Consider the following 18,509-nt stretch of genomic DNA (forward strand, 5'->3'; position numbering starts at 1 on the left):
AATATTGTGCTCAATAAAGTAAAGTAAAGTCAACTCTGATGGTCAAAGGAAGGAAGAGGAAGAGGAAAAGCCATGGACATTCTCAAAAAGCACCACTGCTAGTCCAACTGACACATACATTTTAATTTCTGATGTACTGCTCCCTACAGAGAAGTGAAGTTACCGAACAGAGTTCGGTAACTTCACTGCGAAGGAAAACATTTTAAAATGTTTCCTATAAAACTAAATTACACATTAAAAACCGGGTTCAGATGAACTGACACACTGCCAATTGGCCCTATCAGCCATAGTTAAATAACGCAATTTTCTTTTTTTGCCACTAAATACGCTTAATAATCACACTGGGTTGCGTTATATTTTTATTTCATTCAGTCTTTTTGAATGGCTGAGCAAACAGAGATGTGGACAGTGATTGGTCCGAATTTGGTTTACCTACACCACAACTCACTTCTCAGATTATTTGTTACAGACAACTCGTATTGTTTAGATTTTGATTAAGAAATTGATTTAGATGGATTCTCTGTCTGTACATTAATGCTTCTTACAGTGTAGCCACATGAAAGATGTTCATGGAGCATTAGTGTAACATTAGCTGAAGTTAGTTCAGTATCCATATGGAACAGGATCAAATATATGTGTGTGTGTGTGTGTGTGTGTGTGTGTGTGTGTATGTGTGTGTGTGTGTGTGTGTATGATTGTGTGTGTGTGTGTGTGTGTGTGTGTTATGGTAGGTGTGCTGCAGAGGTGACAGACGGCTCCCAGTACTTTGTGCTGCTGATGATCACAGATGGCGTCATCTCAGACATGGATCAGACCAAAGAGGCTGTAGTGAATGTGAGTGGACACACGGCACCAGAACACAGCAGCTGACACATGGACCGGGTCTCTTTCAAATCTACACACCCTCCTAACAGGGGGGCTAAATCCTCTCTGAAGAGGGAAGCACAGAACACACGGAGACAGAAAGATGAGTGTTTGTTTCTGGTTGTTTGCATACAACAGGGAAGTATTTTGACTGAAATCAGGTTATTTTTACAGAACCTACACAATAGGGGTTAATACGCTGTTCTTTTTAAGATTTTTTGCCATGTTTCTAAATGGAAAACTCTGGTCTCTGCAGTGATATCCACTTCCACACAGCAAGCAAGTACAGAGCACTGGAGCGGCACTGCTCATGAGCTTATTTTAACAATGCTTGAAATGTGTTTCATTATAGAAGACTCCCATGGTGAGAAACCCACAGAGAATTTTCAATAACTCTGCCGTTCTCCTCAGCTACTGAGAGTTCCAACGGCTTTCAGGTTCTTTCTGGTTCACTGACTGCATCCTAGTAGTTTTCAGTAAAAGAGCTGCACACTGTACTGCTCAGAACCAGACAGATAATAGCCTAGCTTTGGAACACAGTGGAGAATAATACAGATACTTTCTCAGAAGTTGCTGGAGAACAAGCCAGAGCCCAAAATATTGGATATACAGCTCTGGAAAATATTAAGAGACCACTGCAGCATTATCAGTTTATCTAGTTTTACTATTTATAGGTATGTCTTTGAGTTAAATGTTTATTGTATTCTATAAACTCCTGACAACATTTCTCTGTGTTGGAATTCAACAAACAATAGAATGGCTGCCATACATGTAGAGATAACGATTTAAGAAACATTTGGAGTGGTCTTTCTCCAGATCTGTATGTTCATCTGTTGGCCAGAAGCACAAGCTGTGTTCGCTAATTGCTAAAGTTAGCTGACACCTAAGCCATCTGTAGCAACACAATTCCTACTGAATTAAGTCGCTTAAGAGGCTAAGTTTAGTTCTTCATTGAAACCGACTGTTACAGCGAGACCATCAGTCAACAACAGAGGTCGGAGAAGTACTCAGGTCTTGTACGTGAGTGAAAGTAGAAGTACTCAGATCTTGTACTTGAGTAAAAGTAGAAGTACTCAGATCTTGTACTTGAGTAAAGTAGAAGTACTCAGATCTTGTACTTGAGTAAAGTAGAAGTACTCAGATCTTGTACTTGAGTAAAAGTAGAAGTACTCAGATCTTGTACTTGAGTAAAAGTAGAAGTACTCAGATCTTGTATTTGAGTAAAAGTAGAAGTGCTCAGTTCTTGTACTTGAGTAAAGTAGAAGTACTCAGATCTTGTACTTGAGTAAAGTAGAAGTACTCAGATCTTGTACTTGAGTAAAAGTAGAAGTACTCAGATCTTGTACTTGAGTAAAAGTAGAAGTACTCAGATCTTGTACTTGAGTAAAGTAGAAGTACCAGAGTGTAGGAATACTCTGTCACAGTAAAAGTCCTGCATTCAAAATGTTCCTCCAGTGAAAGTAGAAAGTACTCTCATCTAAATGTACTTAAAGTAGCGACAGTAAAAGTAGTCATTGTTTGATTGGTCCATTTCAGAATAATATCTCTGATATGTTTTATAATTATTGATCATTAAAGTGTTCTCAGAGCTGGTAAAGGTGCAGCTAGTTTGAATGGCTTTGTATACTGCAGGGTAGCTGCTGAATTTACTCCAGGTGAACTAAAGTCTGATTTAAGGGCTGATTATATTTACCATCATTAATCCAGATCTGTAACTAAAGGGATTAAATACATGTAGTGGAGTAAAAGTACATCATTTACCCTGAATTGTAGTGGGGTAGAAGTACAAAGTAGCAGAAAATGAAAATACTCAAGTAAAGTACAAAATTGTACTTAATTACAGTATTTGAGTAAATGTACTTAGTTACTCCCCACCTCTGATCAACAAAATGTATCGAACCAATTCACCCTCTTTGTCCATCACACAAGCCCATACAACAGGTACACCAAACACCTTAAACCACGCATGTGACTATTGCATTAAGTGACTAATTTCAGCAGCGTGTGTTGTAAACAAATAAGGACACATTTGAAGATAATCCACAATGGCTAAACAAGCATTTAGGCTCCGACAGAACAACATCTTTAGACCAAATAGTGAAATACAGAGGAATATCATCCTCAGTAGGTTTGCTTATAGGTTAATCTCTGGTCATTTTATTACAAAACAGCACAACCACATTCAAATAAATTAAGTCAAGATAGCAAAATATCTTTGCACTGAAGACTACATAATAATGGGAACAGCTCAGTGGGTCATCTGTGTATTCAGGCTTGTGTATATACTGTACTTCCACTCTGTATTTTTGGATCACACCCCTCCTGTGTGTCTCCACAGGCAGCCGGCCTGCCCATGTCCATCATCATAGTAGGAGTGGGCCCTGCTGAGTTTGATGGTAAGTGTGTGTGTGTGTGTGTGTGTGTGTGTGTGTGTGTGTGTGTGTGTGTGTGTGTGTGTGTGTGTGTGTGTGTGTGTGTGTGTGTGTGTGTGTGTGTGTGTGTGTGTGTGTGTGTGTGTGTGTGCACATTTCTAACATTTAAAGGCCCCAATACACCGAGCTGATTGTTTCCTGTTTGGCAAAATGAAGCCATCATGAGTGTCTGTCGGCCATGTTGTTGTCTGTCCAGCACCAACAGGACTTTCTGCCACTGCCAACAGGCTCCGTTGCTGATTCAGTGTGTTGGCAGAGCAGCCTGTTAATTACTCTGATTGGCTGTTCAGCGTAAGTGTGAGGGAAACAAACAAACAACTCGAGCCAAAAGGGCACTTACTGAGTCTATTAATTTTTCATCCTCATCTCATCCGATCACTCTAAAACACAGATATTTTCAACATGGCCGTTTGATGATGGTAAGCAAACATTTTATTACTGAACGAGAATACACACTGTGATTTCCTCTCACACAGGGGAATGAGAAACATAATGTGGACAGCTCGGGATTGACATTTAATGGCGATAGAGAAGGAGAAGGAATTCTCACACACACACACACACACACACACACACACACACACACACACACACACACACACACACACACACACACACACACACACACACACACACACACACACACACAGACACACACACACACACACACACACACACACATATTGTACAGCAACACAGATAGCTATACACACACATTCATGCTTACACACACACGTATGTAGTTGCATTACATCAGAGTATGTGCAAAGGCAGGTAAATAGAACCCAATGAGTAAGCCAAAAGATAAAATTGAAATGTAAAAATATAACTAGTTATAATGTACCTAACAGCTGAATACACATTTTGTTATATTTTATTTATTTGACGTGTTTTAAATATTATTTATGGTATTTATTTATTTGCCCTTTTTCATTCCTTTCTCCACTATTCCTTTTTTCTTCAATTTTTCCCTTTTCATTTCCATTCCCATCCCCAGGAAATGACACGTTTGTTACACACAAGGACACACTATGCTTGTTGGTGAGTAACACTGAGTGTACACATAAAAATTGCTTTTGCACATTTTCTAAAAGAGTATTATATTGTTGGATCAGAAACATACCATAAGAACAAGCAGCTGATGGATGTCTTGATCCTCCAGCACGAGAGTTTGAGCTTATAATGTAATGTAGAGTTTAGTCTGCCATACCTACAGCTATGAAAAAAGAATAGAGAGCCTTTTTGAAAAATATTAATAGGAATGTGTCCTAGAACCCAGAAATTAGTGAGCTTTTTAAAACGTCTGGTTCCCTCGTCTTGAAGTCAATGGTTATAGGAAAGTCTATTTGGGTTGGATGCTTGAAACAAGGTCTCTGGTTAACACAAGCAGGAGAGATTTTTACATGTGTGTCCTACGACATAAAATATGTCAGTAAATACCCCGCTGGTGAAAGTCTGAATCTTCTATGCGTCTTAAAAAAGAGTGTCTAAATGAGACGACTAAATGTCATCATGCCAAACAACTGCTTTACCTTAGCGGTGACAGAAACGTGACCATGTTATTCCTTTTAAAGCTTAACGTTCTCTTTCATCTTCTGCCAATTGCATTAACGATTCAAAAATCCTAAAGTGGTGTTAATATGTGGAGATTATCTTGCTGAACAAAACATTTAAGAATTATTTGTTTCCCACGGATCTTGTTTCCTCCAATACTAAAAAATAAATTGGAAAAATCCCATTGCTTTTGTTGAGGGACATCCTGCAACTTCAGGGTCAGCCTACGAAAATAAGTAATCACAGGTCCAATCTATTGAGTGGAGGGCTAAGGCTGGGGTCAGAAGTCAATGATTGTGTATGGCAGAAAAATAATGGTGGAAGTGTAAGAGTGTAGAGATTTGGACAACAAAATGGTTCATGTGTGGAGAGGCACCAATGGAACCCGATTTATACAAGACGTGTAGAAAGTGACAAGAGCAGGGCTGCTGTTTGACACGCCTTTAACTCACTTCCTGTCAGAGCCAGTCCCTGCCCCACTAAACACTTTGCACATTCTGTCACTCAGCATAGAGAAATGCTTGATGTGTGTGATTCAGTCTCTCTGCTGCTTTAAAAGCTTTAAAAGTGCACATGTCACTTGTGAAAAAAGATAGTTCATATTCTGGTCTTGCAATTTGCTCTTAGGACGTATTGAGCTGCGGTTATGCAATTGCTGTCAGGGTTGAAGGTAATGAACCAAAACGCAGAATAAAAACAAGGGAGGCAACTAGATGAATATAAACAAAAGCATGCAAAAAAAAATATAAACTGCCGGTGAGGTAGGACTAAAGAAAAACTAACAAACACTGACCAGCTAACACGAGGAACAGGAGTAGGAACAACTGGCAGGTAACATTGACGACAACCGGACAAGGAACAAAAGGGAAGACAAGATTAAATACACAGAAGGGTAATCACAGGACAAGACACAGCTGGGGAGGGGACAAAACAGGGACAACAGGAGAACACACTCAGACAATCAGACAGGAGGGAAACTAAAGACAGGAAGTAAATAAAACCCACACAAACACTGACATATCAGGACAATCTCATTCACTATAACCAATCCTGTTGTTACTTGTTTCATCCCGCCTTCACACATATTTGAGGAGACATTTGTGAAATAAGCTTTAAATTCTATTTGTATATCTGACGCTTTTATTCAAATACATTTGAAGATAACAGAAAATCTGATTTATCTTCCTGTAGGGAATTTACATTTTTCCATTGAGGAGTAATAAACATCCAATTACAGCACCGGAAAGGGTTTGAACTATAAAATGAAGGAAATGCTTGAAAACACCCCGGCACAGCAAGAGTACATCTTTTCATTAATAGTACTTGGGTTTTTCATGTACTTTCTGCTACGCGTGCGTACGTGCATGAAAACCTTTTTATCCTCTTCCTCTGTTCCATAGACCTCCATTAACCCTCATTCAGTTCACATTTTGGACTACTTTACTGTTAAAATGAAATTGACCCTGGGCATTATTGGGGTTTTATAACCAATACAGAAATGAAAATGTACTTACACAACGACTCACACATGTTGTCTTAATTCCCGACAGTATAGATAACACTTATTATCATGTTTGATCATTTTCAACAATGGAATGGTCATTCATTATTTGTGGTAAAGTAATTATTGATGTATAAAATCCACATCTACTATAATAAAGACTGGGTTTGCATATTCATGCTTATCAATGAAAAATTGGTAAAGAAAGCCAAAAAGAGAAGAAGATGCTTGGAAATACCTGAACCCAGCTTAGATTGTTTTAGTCACTATGATACACATCTCTCTAAAATAAATTAAGCCCCGACCTTCAGACAAATGCAAAGATGAGGATTCCAGAGTAGTCATGTAAACATGTGTTCCCATTTCATTCCCATCTAAAACACGTCTCCCCTAAGTTTGGTGGTAACCACAATGATTTTCTGAATTGATTCAGGAATCAACAGCTCTCAAGATGACTTGATGTCATGAACATGTGTCAGTGGTACTGATGAGGCCCCTGGAATCATCTCTATTGTGAAAGCCTTTCACGCACAACGTTTGAAAACCCATCTGTGATCCACATCGCTGCTCTGGCTGTTCCTTCATCACCATGATCACACACTCACTTTCCATATTAGAGTTATTTTGAAGTTCGTTTTATGTTTGCATACCAGCCAGGATCCAGAGGGAGACATTTCCATCATGATGAAAATCCAATCCGACATTTACAACATTTATCAATCTCCACAAAAGAGCACATCTACATATTTTACCAACTGTTATTTATTTCATTGGAGAAATGCAGATGTAACCAGCATTGACTAATGGTCATTCCAGCGAGAGGAGTGCTGTCTTGGAAACATTGATGGATCACTGACATACCACGTGGCATACCACGCACGGGGCCTACACATACAAAGTGTCACTCAAAGATTAATTTCAAGAATTTTGAGAAAGATACTCAAATGGACCGCACAAAGTAACAAAACAACCTTAAGACACAAAAATAAAAAATGAGCAAGATAACTTTACATAATAATAATACGCATGCATCAGGAGCAGCTCTAAGTGCTTTAACAAGGCACACATCACAATTTAAAACAGAAAAACACAAAATAAAACCAAAAGCATGATATAACAGTTCAACACTTTAAGAGACACAGCAGTAAAAGCCATGATAATAAAGAATAACACACAATGAAATGGTGATCCCTCTCTCTAAAACCAAGGAAGACAAAAGGATTAAATATAAATAATTAAAATATAAAATAAAATAAAAACCCAAATAAGACATAAATAATAGAAACCTAATAATTAACAACATTAGGAAAAGTCAAATGATTTAAACACCAACTTAAAAAGGAATTTTGCTAAAATAGTTAAAGCTTATAAAACCTATGAAATATATAAATCAATTTAAAAATAAATAAATATTTTAAAGGAATAAAAGACCATTTAAAAGTGGGGTATCACTCATTTTAAAAGATGTCTCTAACTGTCGTTTAAAAAGGTCCACTGAGACAAAAAATGAAGTGAAATTAATTTTTAAATAACAATAAACATGGAAGTGTTCATTCTAGTACTTAAAGAAAATAGTCTAAATGTTAAATAGATGCTAGATTTATTGCAGGATATGTCTCTCGACCGTTAAGCACAATAATAAATTCTAAGGAAGCAACAAATATTCATGTGGTGTTTTTTTTTTCGCTCAATTCAAAAATACACAAACATAACAAAGAATATATAGTGCAGGAAGAGGTTCATTTGAAGCCTACCCTGCATGTGTGATATAAAAGAGAACACCAGACTAATACACACGTACAAATATGAATTCAATTGCAAATGGTTAAAACACTAGGATATCTAAAAGCACACACACACACACACACACAGACACACAGACACACACACACACACACACACACACACACACACACACACACACACACACACACACACACAGACAGACAGACAGACAGACAGACAGACAGACAGACAGACAGACAGACAGACAGACAGACAGACAGACAGACAGACAGACAGACAGACACACACACACACACACACACACACACACACACACACACACACACACACACACACACACACATACACACACACACACAACACACACACACACACACACACACACACACACACACACACACACACACAGTGAGCAGCTGTTGAAAGGCTGCTGCCTGTTTCTCATTCTGCACACCACTTTGGTCGAGACCGAGTCTCGAGAACTAATGTGTGGATAACCATAAAGTTCTTTAAAGATTTAGTAGTACCCAGAGGGGCTAATCCTGGCTTTCCTCTAGCAGGTCAAAACTCTCCGTAATCTTGAGAAAAATCTCCTGAGAGGAAAAACGTTTTAGTTGAGAACACCACGGGTCAGATGATGCGCTGTAATGACTTCTCTAGCACCACCACGAGGTTAACATTAGTGTTTCACATACAAACTTATAAAGAACAAAGCAATAACAACATAAAAGCACTTAGAGCAACATGGAAATGAGAAATTCAAATAGTAGACCCGTTAAAAGAATAAAACTCAGGGCAGGCAGTCCAATATGATTTGAGCTCAGATTTAAAGGAGCCACAGACATGCCTGCTGTATATCCTGGGGCCTCTCAGAAGTTCTGTGCCGTTAATCTTCCACCAATAAACCCCCTCTGTTTGAAGTGCACTATTGAACCTTTGATCACAGCACCTTAATAAGATAAAAATATATATGGTTTGTCTTTTATTAACTGGATATCTGTTCACATTCCCATCCGCTTTGTGTTCATTGCTAATTAGCAAATGTTAGTATACGCTAAGCTAAGATGGCGTAGTGAAGAGATCTGTCCAGAGGTATTATTTCAAATATTATTGAAAACGTCCCATTGTTGTCTTACTCTTCATGTTAGTTTTCTTTAAATAGTATTTTATTTTACTTTTAATTGAGAATGTAATAGTCAGTCTTGTCAACACATTGGCAAAACAATGTACTGACGAACATTCAAACTGACATCTACAGGCTGGAGTTTAAAAATAATGCATTCATATTTCCCATCGTTCTTCATCAATATCAATCAGAATGTGACTCCATATCCTCTACAGACGTGTGTGTGTTGTCATGTGTTATTCAGGGCATCAGGAGCTACGTGTTTCTGTGGACCCCCCTGCCCACACACATATGCCGGGTTTACCCTCCTTTACTCCTACTTTGTTACACCTTCTGTCTCAATCTATTTCTCTCCCTCTCTTATATAAGCATGTCATTTGATTTCTGTTCCCCTTTCCCCCTTTTTTCTCCTCCTCCTCCTCCTCCTCCTCCTCCTCCTCCTCCTCCTCCTCCTCCTCCTCTCGTGTTTTCCTCTTCTTTTCCTACGTTCCTTTCCCTTCCTCTGTTGCCCTCCTCTTCCTATTTCCCCCTGCTGCCCGGACCACCATCTGCCATGTGTTTGTCCATGCGGAGCCTCAACAGTCTCCCCTCAGCATCATTTCCTCTTCTTTCTCTTCAAACACAAATAGGAGAAGGGTCTCTCTTGGGACTGGCACAGATTGTTTGTCACTTGCTCGTCTTCTTCTTTTTGTTGTTAAAAAACTATAAATAGAGAGATGCAGAACTCAGTTTTTCCAGTGGGTAACGTCTCCTTCCTTCCTGTGGCCTACATAGCTCTAATGAGCTGGTGAGTGTTTCCTGCTGCGCTGCACAGGGACCAGCACCCTGTCTGTGGCCCACTCTGAGGGCCTCTCTGAGGGGCTGTTAGCAGCTAGTACCAAGTTCCCTCTGCTCTTCAAAGATTTTGTGTTGAGGCTTAACTGTGAAGACACATTCTTTTTTTATGGTTTTTTTTTTCAATTGAGTGATTGAGTAATTATTTTTTATTTATCAGTTTATTCCACACATGGAAATTAATATAAAACAAAGCATTGCTACGCAGTTTTTGTAGCGCATGATGGAAAGGAACAGGGAGAAGAACATCTTATTTTGCCTGCACCTTATTCATAAAAAAGATAAACAATCACTGCTGCTTACAAATACTTACAGTAACATGAAACCAAAATCACAACAATCTACTATCAGCAAAACACGGTGCCTGAATTCTCCACACTGTCTAGTTATTCTTCCTTTATACATGTTCTTAAACCTAATATGTTCATACAGCCCTTTAAATCATAAAGAATTCCACAGTTTAACGCAGACTACAGAGAGACACATCTGCTTTAAAGAGCAAACTGGTGCCTAAAGTTACATTTCCTTCCATGTTGCTCCTCCTCCGAAGTTGAAACATGTTTGTTTTGTATATTTTCTGATAGAAAATGGTGTGTTTGTGTGTTCTCAGGGATGTGCGTAATGCAAAATGATCACAGCTTTTTTCTGTGGTGTAATTAGAGATGTTGAATTACTCATATATGGAAAAATCAATGAACAATATGAAATATGCATTGAATTTTAGTCAAGCACTTATGTTGCTTTGTTCATCACCAAATTTTTTGGGGATATTTTACTTTTCCCATATAATAAGATTTCCATTATAACACCCAAAAATCTAAATTCAGACACTACCTCTATACGTACTCCACCTCCCCACAATGAGTTTACTCTGAAGACACATTTTTTATGTTTTTTGTATTTTTTTAGAGTGATTAAGTAATTACAGGACAGGTGAAAACAAAAACATTGTCACATATAAAGACAAAACAAGTCTTTTACAAAGGAAGGCACATATACAGGTGTATCTCAATACATTTGAATATCATGGAAAAGTTGATTAATTTCATTATTTCTATTTAAAAGTGAAACTCATATAGATCACAGATTAATTTCACACAACGTGAATTATTTCCAGCTTGTTTTGAACTTGATGATTACGGTTTACAGCTAATGAAAACCCAAAATTCAGTATCTCAGAAAATTAGAACCAATTTTTTTTTTTTAAAAGGATTTTAAATACAGAAAAGTCTGACTTCTGAAAAGTATATTCATGTTTCTGCTCTCAGTACTTGGTTGGACCTAAAATGACAAACTACCAGGGAAGATTGAAGCAAACTGAGTAATATAACATGTGTTTGGACAGTTTGTTACGTATGTAAAATGTGTCACACACATACCCAACATACAATTATAGTGTATACTCATATAATAAATGTATGCTTCCTTCCATCCATATACACATACAGTCAGTACAAAAGTAGATACATATATCCTATTGTGGATATAGAGCTGTGATCCTAGAAAGAGAGTTTGAGTGAAATTAAATGAATAAACAAAGGGAAATGCAGATGGCATCTCTCCTCTTTTTTAGATTGATGTTTTTTTATGCATGGTCCTTTTTCCTGAAGACAAATGTTAATAATGCAGAACATTTCTATTCTCTACTCTTCCTACAGCGATGCATGGATTTTTTATAAGTTTACTCCTTTGGTAACTCACTCGAGATAAAACAAAAAGCTTTGGCTCAGAATAAGCTGTGTGCCTGCCAACACAGAAAGGTAGTCTCAGTTTACTTGTTGTTCAGAGGATTTGTAAAAGAGAAATAAATTCATCAATAAATTATTGTTTGTTGTGGCTCAGGTTTTCCTTAGAGACGTAATTAACTGTGTTTACTCCAGGAAGGGAAAGTAGTCCAGATTAAAACAATGAGGAGATCAGCATGCTGCTCACACACAGGCTAAAAAACAATACAATAAAATAACAAATTAATGGACAGAGCCTCCATCTTTCATGTGATAGTTATTAACACAAAGTCATTACTTTACAATATTATTTCCCTGTAGAATGATCCACAGCCTAACATCAGGATTGACTGCTTGGTATATCAATATTGCAATATACAATCAGACTTTTAAATGCTTTTAAAAATATATTTCAGTTTCGTATTCAAGCAAGATGTCTAATGTGTTCAGTAAAGAAGATGCAGGATGTTGGTGTAGCGTATATGGCCCGTTGCAAATGTAAGAATTAAGATCTTATTAATTGAGTAAAGTGCCATTACACTACTTTTTATCAAACCTAAAAGAGTAACTTTAAATAAAATATGGTAATATAACGTTTAACAGGTCGGGGCCAAATTAAATGTTTATTTACTAATAAGAATATATAAACTACCAAATAACATAGATATGACATTATGTGAATGGTGAATAACAGTGGAATTCTCTGTGTTCTGCAGCGATGGAGGAGCTGGATGGAGATGAGGTGAGAGTGTCCTCCAGGGGGCGCTTTGCTGAGAGAGACATCGTCCAGGTGATTCCACCATGACCTCACACAGGCCCTTAGTACAGATGTTACACACCTGCAGGAAGGAGCCTCTGATCGGACCCTGGTCATGGTCACACAAAAAGACACATTGAGTTCAAAGCTAAATATATTTGAGTCATTGGGGTGTGTATTTTTGATTCAAAGGTAAAATAATAAATATTGCTGGTGAAATACACACATTTAAGAAATGTAAATCATTCAGTCAGCCTTCCATCAAACTGCTCTCAGCCTCTGTCGGGGCATCGGGGCCAAACCCTTTAAATATGTGCAATTCAACATTAACATCTTAATAACTGATACACTGTATTTGTGGTATACGTTATGTATTGTAGAGCATTATACACATTTTACTTTAACCTCTAATGTTTATGTAAATGTTTTTATTTAATTTAAGTGTATATTTTATTGGACATTGTAGCTACTCAAACTTCTTATTTTACTTAAAACTACAAATAGAGTATTTCATATTTTATTTGCAAACTTCTTGTGTTTATATAAATATCATTTTATATTTTTATTGCATATCTTACTTTAACTTCTTACATTTATATAATATTATTTTTGGAGCAACTGTTAATCGACCTTTTGTCTCCTCTCCAGTTTGTTCCTTTCCGGGACTACATCGATCGCTCTGGGAACCAGGTCCTGAGCATGGCCCGGCTGGCTAAAGACGTCCTGGCAGAGATCCCCGAGCAGCTGCTGTCCTTCATGAAGACCCGGGGGCTGGAACCCCGGCCCCCTCTGCCCGCCGCCTCAGACTCACCCTCAATGTCCACTACAATCCCAGCCCCCAAGCAGAGCAAAAAGCACGCCTGAGAGCCGGCAGATTCACAGAGAGTAGCTAGTGTGTTAGTGTGTACATGTGTGTGTTGCATGGTTTCAGGGTTGTTGACAGGAAATGAGTCAGGATTTTGAAGATCATACTTGGAAGTGGTAAACTACCAGAGATGTTGGAGGGAAGAATTCCTCCAACTGGAATCATAGGAAATGCACTTCTGATCCTTCTAACATTTGAGAGTCTGACTTTTATCAGCACCGATCAGAAGGCGCCCCCTGCAGGTGAAACACACAACTTTGCAATTACACACAAACTGCATTTATATCAAAGGCTTCAAATGTAGTTAGCAATTTTCCCTCATTCATCAATTACATTTCTAATGTTTGACAAGAAGCATTACCAAGCTTTTTGCTGTCACAACTCCTCCTGCAGAGGTCCAGTTCCTGCTCACAGTGAAAGACTGTCTGCTGTACGATGAATCCTGAAGGAGCTACCAGTTGAGTTTATCAGTTGTAAAGAAAGACAGCAGGGGGCTGGGGTCCTCTCCTTGTTTGTTTCTTCTCAGGGCATTTTAGCAACAGTATCAGCAGGTCCGAAACAGAGGAGCAGTCGAGTTGGATCCTGTCCTGTTATGGCATCAGACCACTTCTTTCACCGCTTCATGAACATGCTGCATATATATCTATGCTAAAAAAGTTTTTTTATGTAAAGGGAGGAGAATGTCCTGCAGTTTGAGGTCAACTTTAGATACTGTGCGCCAGAATATTCAAAATAATCCCACTTGGACACACGGGGCAAGAAAGATGCCATGAAATTGTGTGGGGATGGAGAACAGACTGGAACATACCGTGCACTGCCAGCCTCCACTTCCTCCAGCCACCGTAACATTTACAATTTTGGGAGGCACCGACTTCTCCAGCCCCGGTGATGAGGCTGAACAATGCCTCTGCTTCTGAACCTGGCTGGAGAATGTTCCTGTTTAAAGTGGGTTAGTGCACATTTCACAGGTCAGATATGTAGCAGAGAATGTGTGTCACCTTTCATTTTGTTCAGCAGGCACCGACAAAAAGAGTGAGGAGAGGTTTGATATGTAGCGCTGAAATTCACTCTGCCTGACTGCTGTTGGACTGACGCTTCAGTTTGATACATGGCTGCTTTTCTCTTCAGCTACTGTCGAAACAGACTGATTTAAGTGAATGCTCACAAATTGGTTTCATTTTTGATAAGTCTTTCATTGTGTTAGATAGGGATTCAAGCTAAAATGAAGCGGTGTTTCAGTAGAAACCCCAAAATCATTTGACTTTAACAGGCTCTCTGTTCCTCACATACACAAACAATGTCTTTATCTGACCTGTGCTACTTGGATAGGCAGAATTACAGGAAATAAAACGTTTTGGAGGTCTGTAAAGCTAATAATTACAAACATATTCAACAGGATTCGTCAGCTTATTGTATCAGAAAGGAAACGGATATGTGGCCTTACTTCTGTCATAATCCTTACAGGAACGGGTGATGGAGGACTCTATTTTTATATGATAAAACATTAGTTCTATGTTATTTGCATGCTTATTTGGCTAATATGCTGCCAATGATGTTCTGTATTTTATTCATATCCAAAAAAAGACTTCAGACTACATTCCGACATGTTTCTGTGCAGGACAGCTCTGTTTCTGTGGTGTGATCATGGAGACACATGAGCAGTAGGATATGTTTGTGTCACAGTGTTTAATATATGCATGCATGTGTTATGGTCCGCACCAACCCAAAGTCACAAAGCGTATGGGACTCTTTTGTATGGAGCATGTTATAAACAGTGTGCAGTATTAGTTTATTGAACACACTGACAGACAACATTCTGCTCACTAGTTGTGTGTCCATACAGCCTAACATGTAAATACATCTAAAGTAATGCACAGGATATTTTGTAAAGTCTTCCTCCCTTCCGTTTTGTTCTTCTCTTATTCTCTAAATATGTACATGTTATTTTTGTCACTATTTGTGTTGGTCAGAAATTAGTATTAGGTTTGTCAATGTTTTCTAGTTTTTGTTCAGAATCCAAATAAAGGTATATGTTTAAGACTGATTTGTAATCTTTGAATCACTCTATCTAGTCTTTATTCCCTTCACTTTAATTCATTTTGATTAATATTAATAACCAAACAGTTGGAGATGATAGCTCCAGCCATTAAAGTATTGCCATGTGTCATAAAGATTCAAATAAATGTCTGTTTCAGAGTTATACGTTAGCATCCAATTAACATTTAAACACAGTTATGTGTGTTATTATAAATCATGTGTCTATTTACTATCTCTTTACTCCATGAATGGAGAATGGCTGGAACAGTCATCACTTTGTGAAAATGACAAATTACCCTTTTAGCACACAAATCAGAGCTATAGTCAATGTTATTATTCAACGTATGACACAGCAACGCAATTATTAAACCTTCGCCTCTCATAGTTAATATTTGGAACAGAATAGCTCCAGCTTGTATGACTGAGTGAGGCTACCTTTCTCGCAGGCTACCGATGGAGTTTTCTTTTCTTTTTTTTAAGGTCAAATGCATCAATCTGGTGCACTTTGTGGGGCAAAATTAAGAGACTAGATCTATGGACACATCTCTAAACGCCCATGTCAAACAGAACTGTTTACATATTTTCTTTTTATTTATGCATATTTTATAAATCCCTCCCCTTCTAAACTTTCTTTTTGTTTTACTGTCCTATAGTATAATTTTGAATTATTTCATACCTGTTTTTCAGTTATTCTCTGACTATAATGATCATATAAAGGTATGCCTTGGAAATACTTCTTTACACATATCGTGGCCAAACCGTTAGAGACCCACTGAGATAACTCAGACTTAAGTTAACTATTAGGAATTTAATAAAAGAATGTATTAGTAAAATGGATCCAATTTTACATTCCTTTTTGGAACACAGTGCAGGGACTTGTTTTGGCCGCTAGATGGAGGCAGGGAGAGACGGTTCTCCTGGGCTTGTACAGCGGCAGCAATAAATAGGAATCCAGTATTACACAGATAAGACAGACATGAACGTTACTGTCTATATAAGTCTCCTTCAGCTGGTCATGGTTATTACGTTTGCAAGGCTTCCTCTTTTGTTGTAGCTGTCGTTGCTGCCAGAAGTTGCTATTCATCAACTATTTATATTCCTGCAGAAAAAAGCAAGATCCGAACGCTGTAATAGATATAGATAGATAGAAGTACTTTATTGATCCCAATTTGGGACATTTTTTCGTTGCAGCAGCATAAAAACAAGGCATTGTAATTACAATAAAATAGCGTTTAAACAATGTAAAGTTTGATGCTGATGACAGTGCCAGCTTTCCGGATCAGTTTATTGATTCTGCTGGTGTCAGAATCAATAAACGCCCCCCCCCCCAGCAGACGGCAGCATAGGAGAGTGCACTGGCTACAACAGACTGGTAGAAGATCTCCAACATCTTGCTGCACACGTTGAAGGATCTCAGCCTCCTCAGGAAATAGAGTTGGCTCATCCCCTTCTTGTAAACAGCGTCAGTGTTGGCCGTCCAGTTCAGTCCATTGTCGAGGTGCACTCCAAGGTACTTGTAATCCTCCACCACAGCCACATCCTCACCCAGAATGCACAGGGGCAGTGGAGACGTCCTCTTCTTCCTGAAGTCAATGACCATCTCTCTGGTCTTGGCCACATTCAGAAGTAGAAGTTATCTTCCAGTCCACTCCACAAAATCCTCCACCAGCGCCCTGTACTCCTGTCCATCCCTTATACACCCTACCACTGCAGAGTCATCCGAAAACTTCTGCAGGTAGCATGACTCTGAGTTGTATTTAAAGTCAGTGGTGTATAAGCTGAACAGGTGAACATCATGTGACATCCTACCCAAATAACTACCTGCAGGTCTTCTGGATTTTGGAACCTACAAGGTTATATCAGGATAATTTAGCCTGGGACTTACAGGCATCGGTGACCAGCATCTTCATGTATTGAACCCCAGTCCATTTGCTTTAGGTCAAGTTGAGACTTCAAGAAAAGGCTGACCGAGCCGGGCTTGACAGCATACTTTGAGGGCCCTTTCCTAGGCCAAGCACAGCCTGACCCTTACCCTCCTCCTGGAACTCCGTGCAATGTAATGTCCTACTGTGTTGGTTCACTGGCTCATTAGGATGATAGAACATGCATCATTCAGCTTTTTGACCAGGCCATTGTGAAAATATGACTCTGTTTATTCCATGTCCCAAATAGGCGCTCTATATTCAAGGTTCTTGTGTCTGTTATGGGCTGAAGCGTAAGGGGGCCCGGAGACCAGCATGTTCATCTCCCAAACCAAGCGGTGATTTATTATACACCTCAAATTCCTCAGCAACATGGATTCATATTTATTTGAAAGATTTTACTTTGCGTGTCAGTTGTTGCTAGTTCACTGGCGTAAATTGTTCTCCAGATTTAAGCTGAAGAAAACGCCTGACAACCAGTTTGTAACAAGATAATCCCTCAAAAAATAATGAACAAATGCTTTTTGAATGAAAATCACCTCCTTTTTATTATGATGGGAAACATATTTACATATTTTTTGTCAAACAAATAAACCAAAAAATGGTTGATGAGCCTACACTACACGGAGTGTATCAAGGATCAGAATGCCCTGGGTTTCATTTCTCCACCTCTCTTAAGCCTTCAAAGAATGGTTGTCCCACACACAATTAATTTTGCAATGCTGACAGTGAAAGTGAATCTGAAATAGAAAAGCTTTGGTATTCTTTAGTTGCCAGATTAATATTTTCCTTAATGATATTCCTTATGTGTTCCTGTTTTATCTTGGAATTCAGTCTACAAATTGTAATACTGCATACGTTTGTCTTTGAGAGTTATTTTAAATGAAAACAAAACATCTATGTAGTTATTGCACAACATAGAGCAGACACAACAAAATATATCATATTATAAATATAAAACTCTACTCTATAAGTAGTCTCATATATAGTATAAGTGTACACTATTTTACAGAAACCTCTGTTTTTACTGCTACTCACATTAATCCAAACAGAGGGAGCTGTCTGCATTTAAATTGAAATAAAGGCGGGTTTGTAATCTCTCTGAGAAAACACTGCAGCAGTACAGGCTATCATCCTTTTTTCAAAC

The 18,509-nt window shown here is 38.4% G+C and overlaps 1 protein-coding gene across 2 annotated transcripts in view; it reads left to right on the plus strand.

Moving 5' to 3' along the window:
• LOC134882591 (copine-9-like) overlaps positions 1-15,359 on the plus strand; it is a 144,808-nt gene extending 129,449 nt beyond the window's left edge. For both annotated transcript variants that reach the window (XM_063910393.1, XM_063910394.1), the window contains 4 exons: positions 732-834; positions 3,203-3,260; positions 12,498-12,571; positions 13,187-15,359. In XM_063910393.1, the coding sequence (XP_063766463.1) occupies positions 732-834; positions 3,203-3,260; positions 12,498-12,571; positions 13,187-13,402 (451 nt within the window). In that variant the 3' untranslated portion in view covers positions 13,403-15,359. The remainder of the gene's footprint in view (positions 1-731; positions 835-3,202; positions 3,261-12,497; positions 12,572-13,186) is intronic.
• The last annotated feature ends 3,150 nt before the right edge of the window (positions 15,360-18,509 follow it).

The sequence above is a fragment of the Eleginops maclovinus genome, chromosome 20 (assembly GCF_036324505.1).
Source record: "Eleginops maclovinus isolate JMC-PN-2008 ecotype Puerto Natales chromosome 20, JC_Emac_rtc_rv5, whole genome shotgun sequence".
NCBI lineage: Eukaryota > Metazoa > Chordata > Actinopteri > Perciformes > Eleginopidae > Eleginops > Eleginops maclovinus.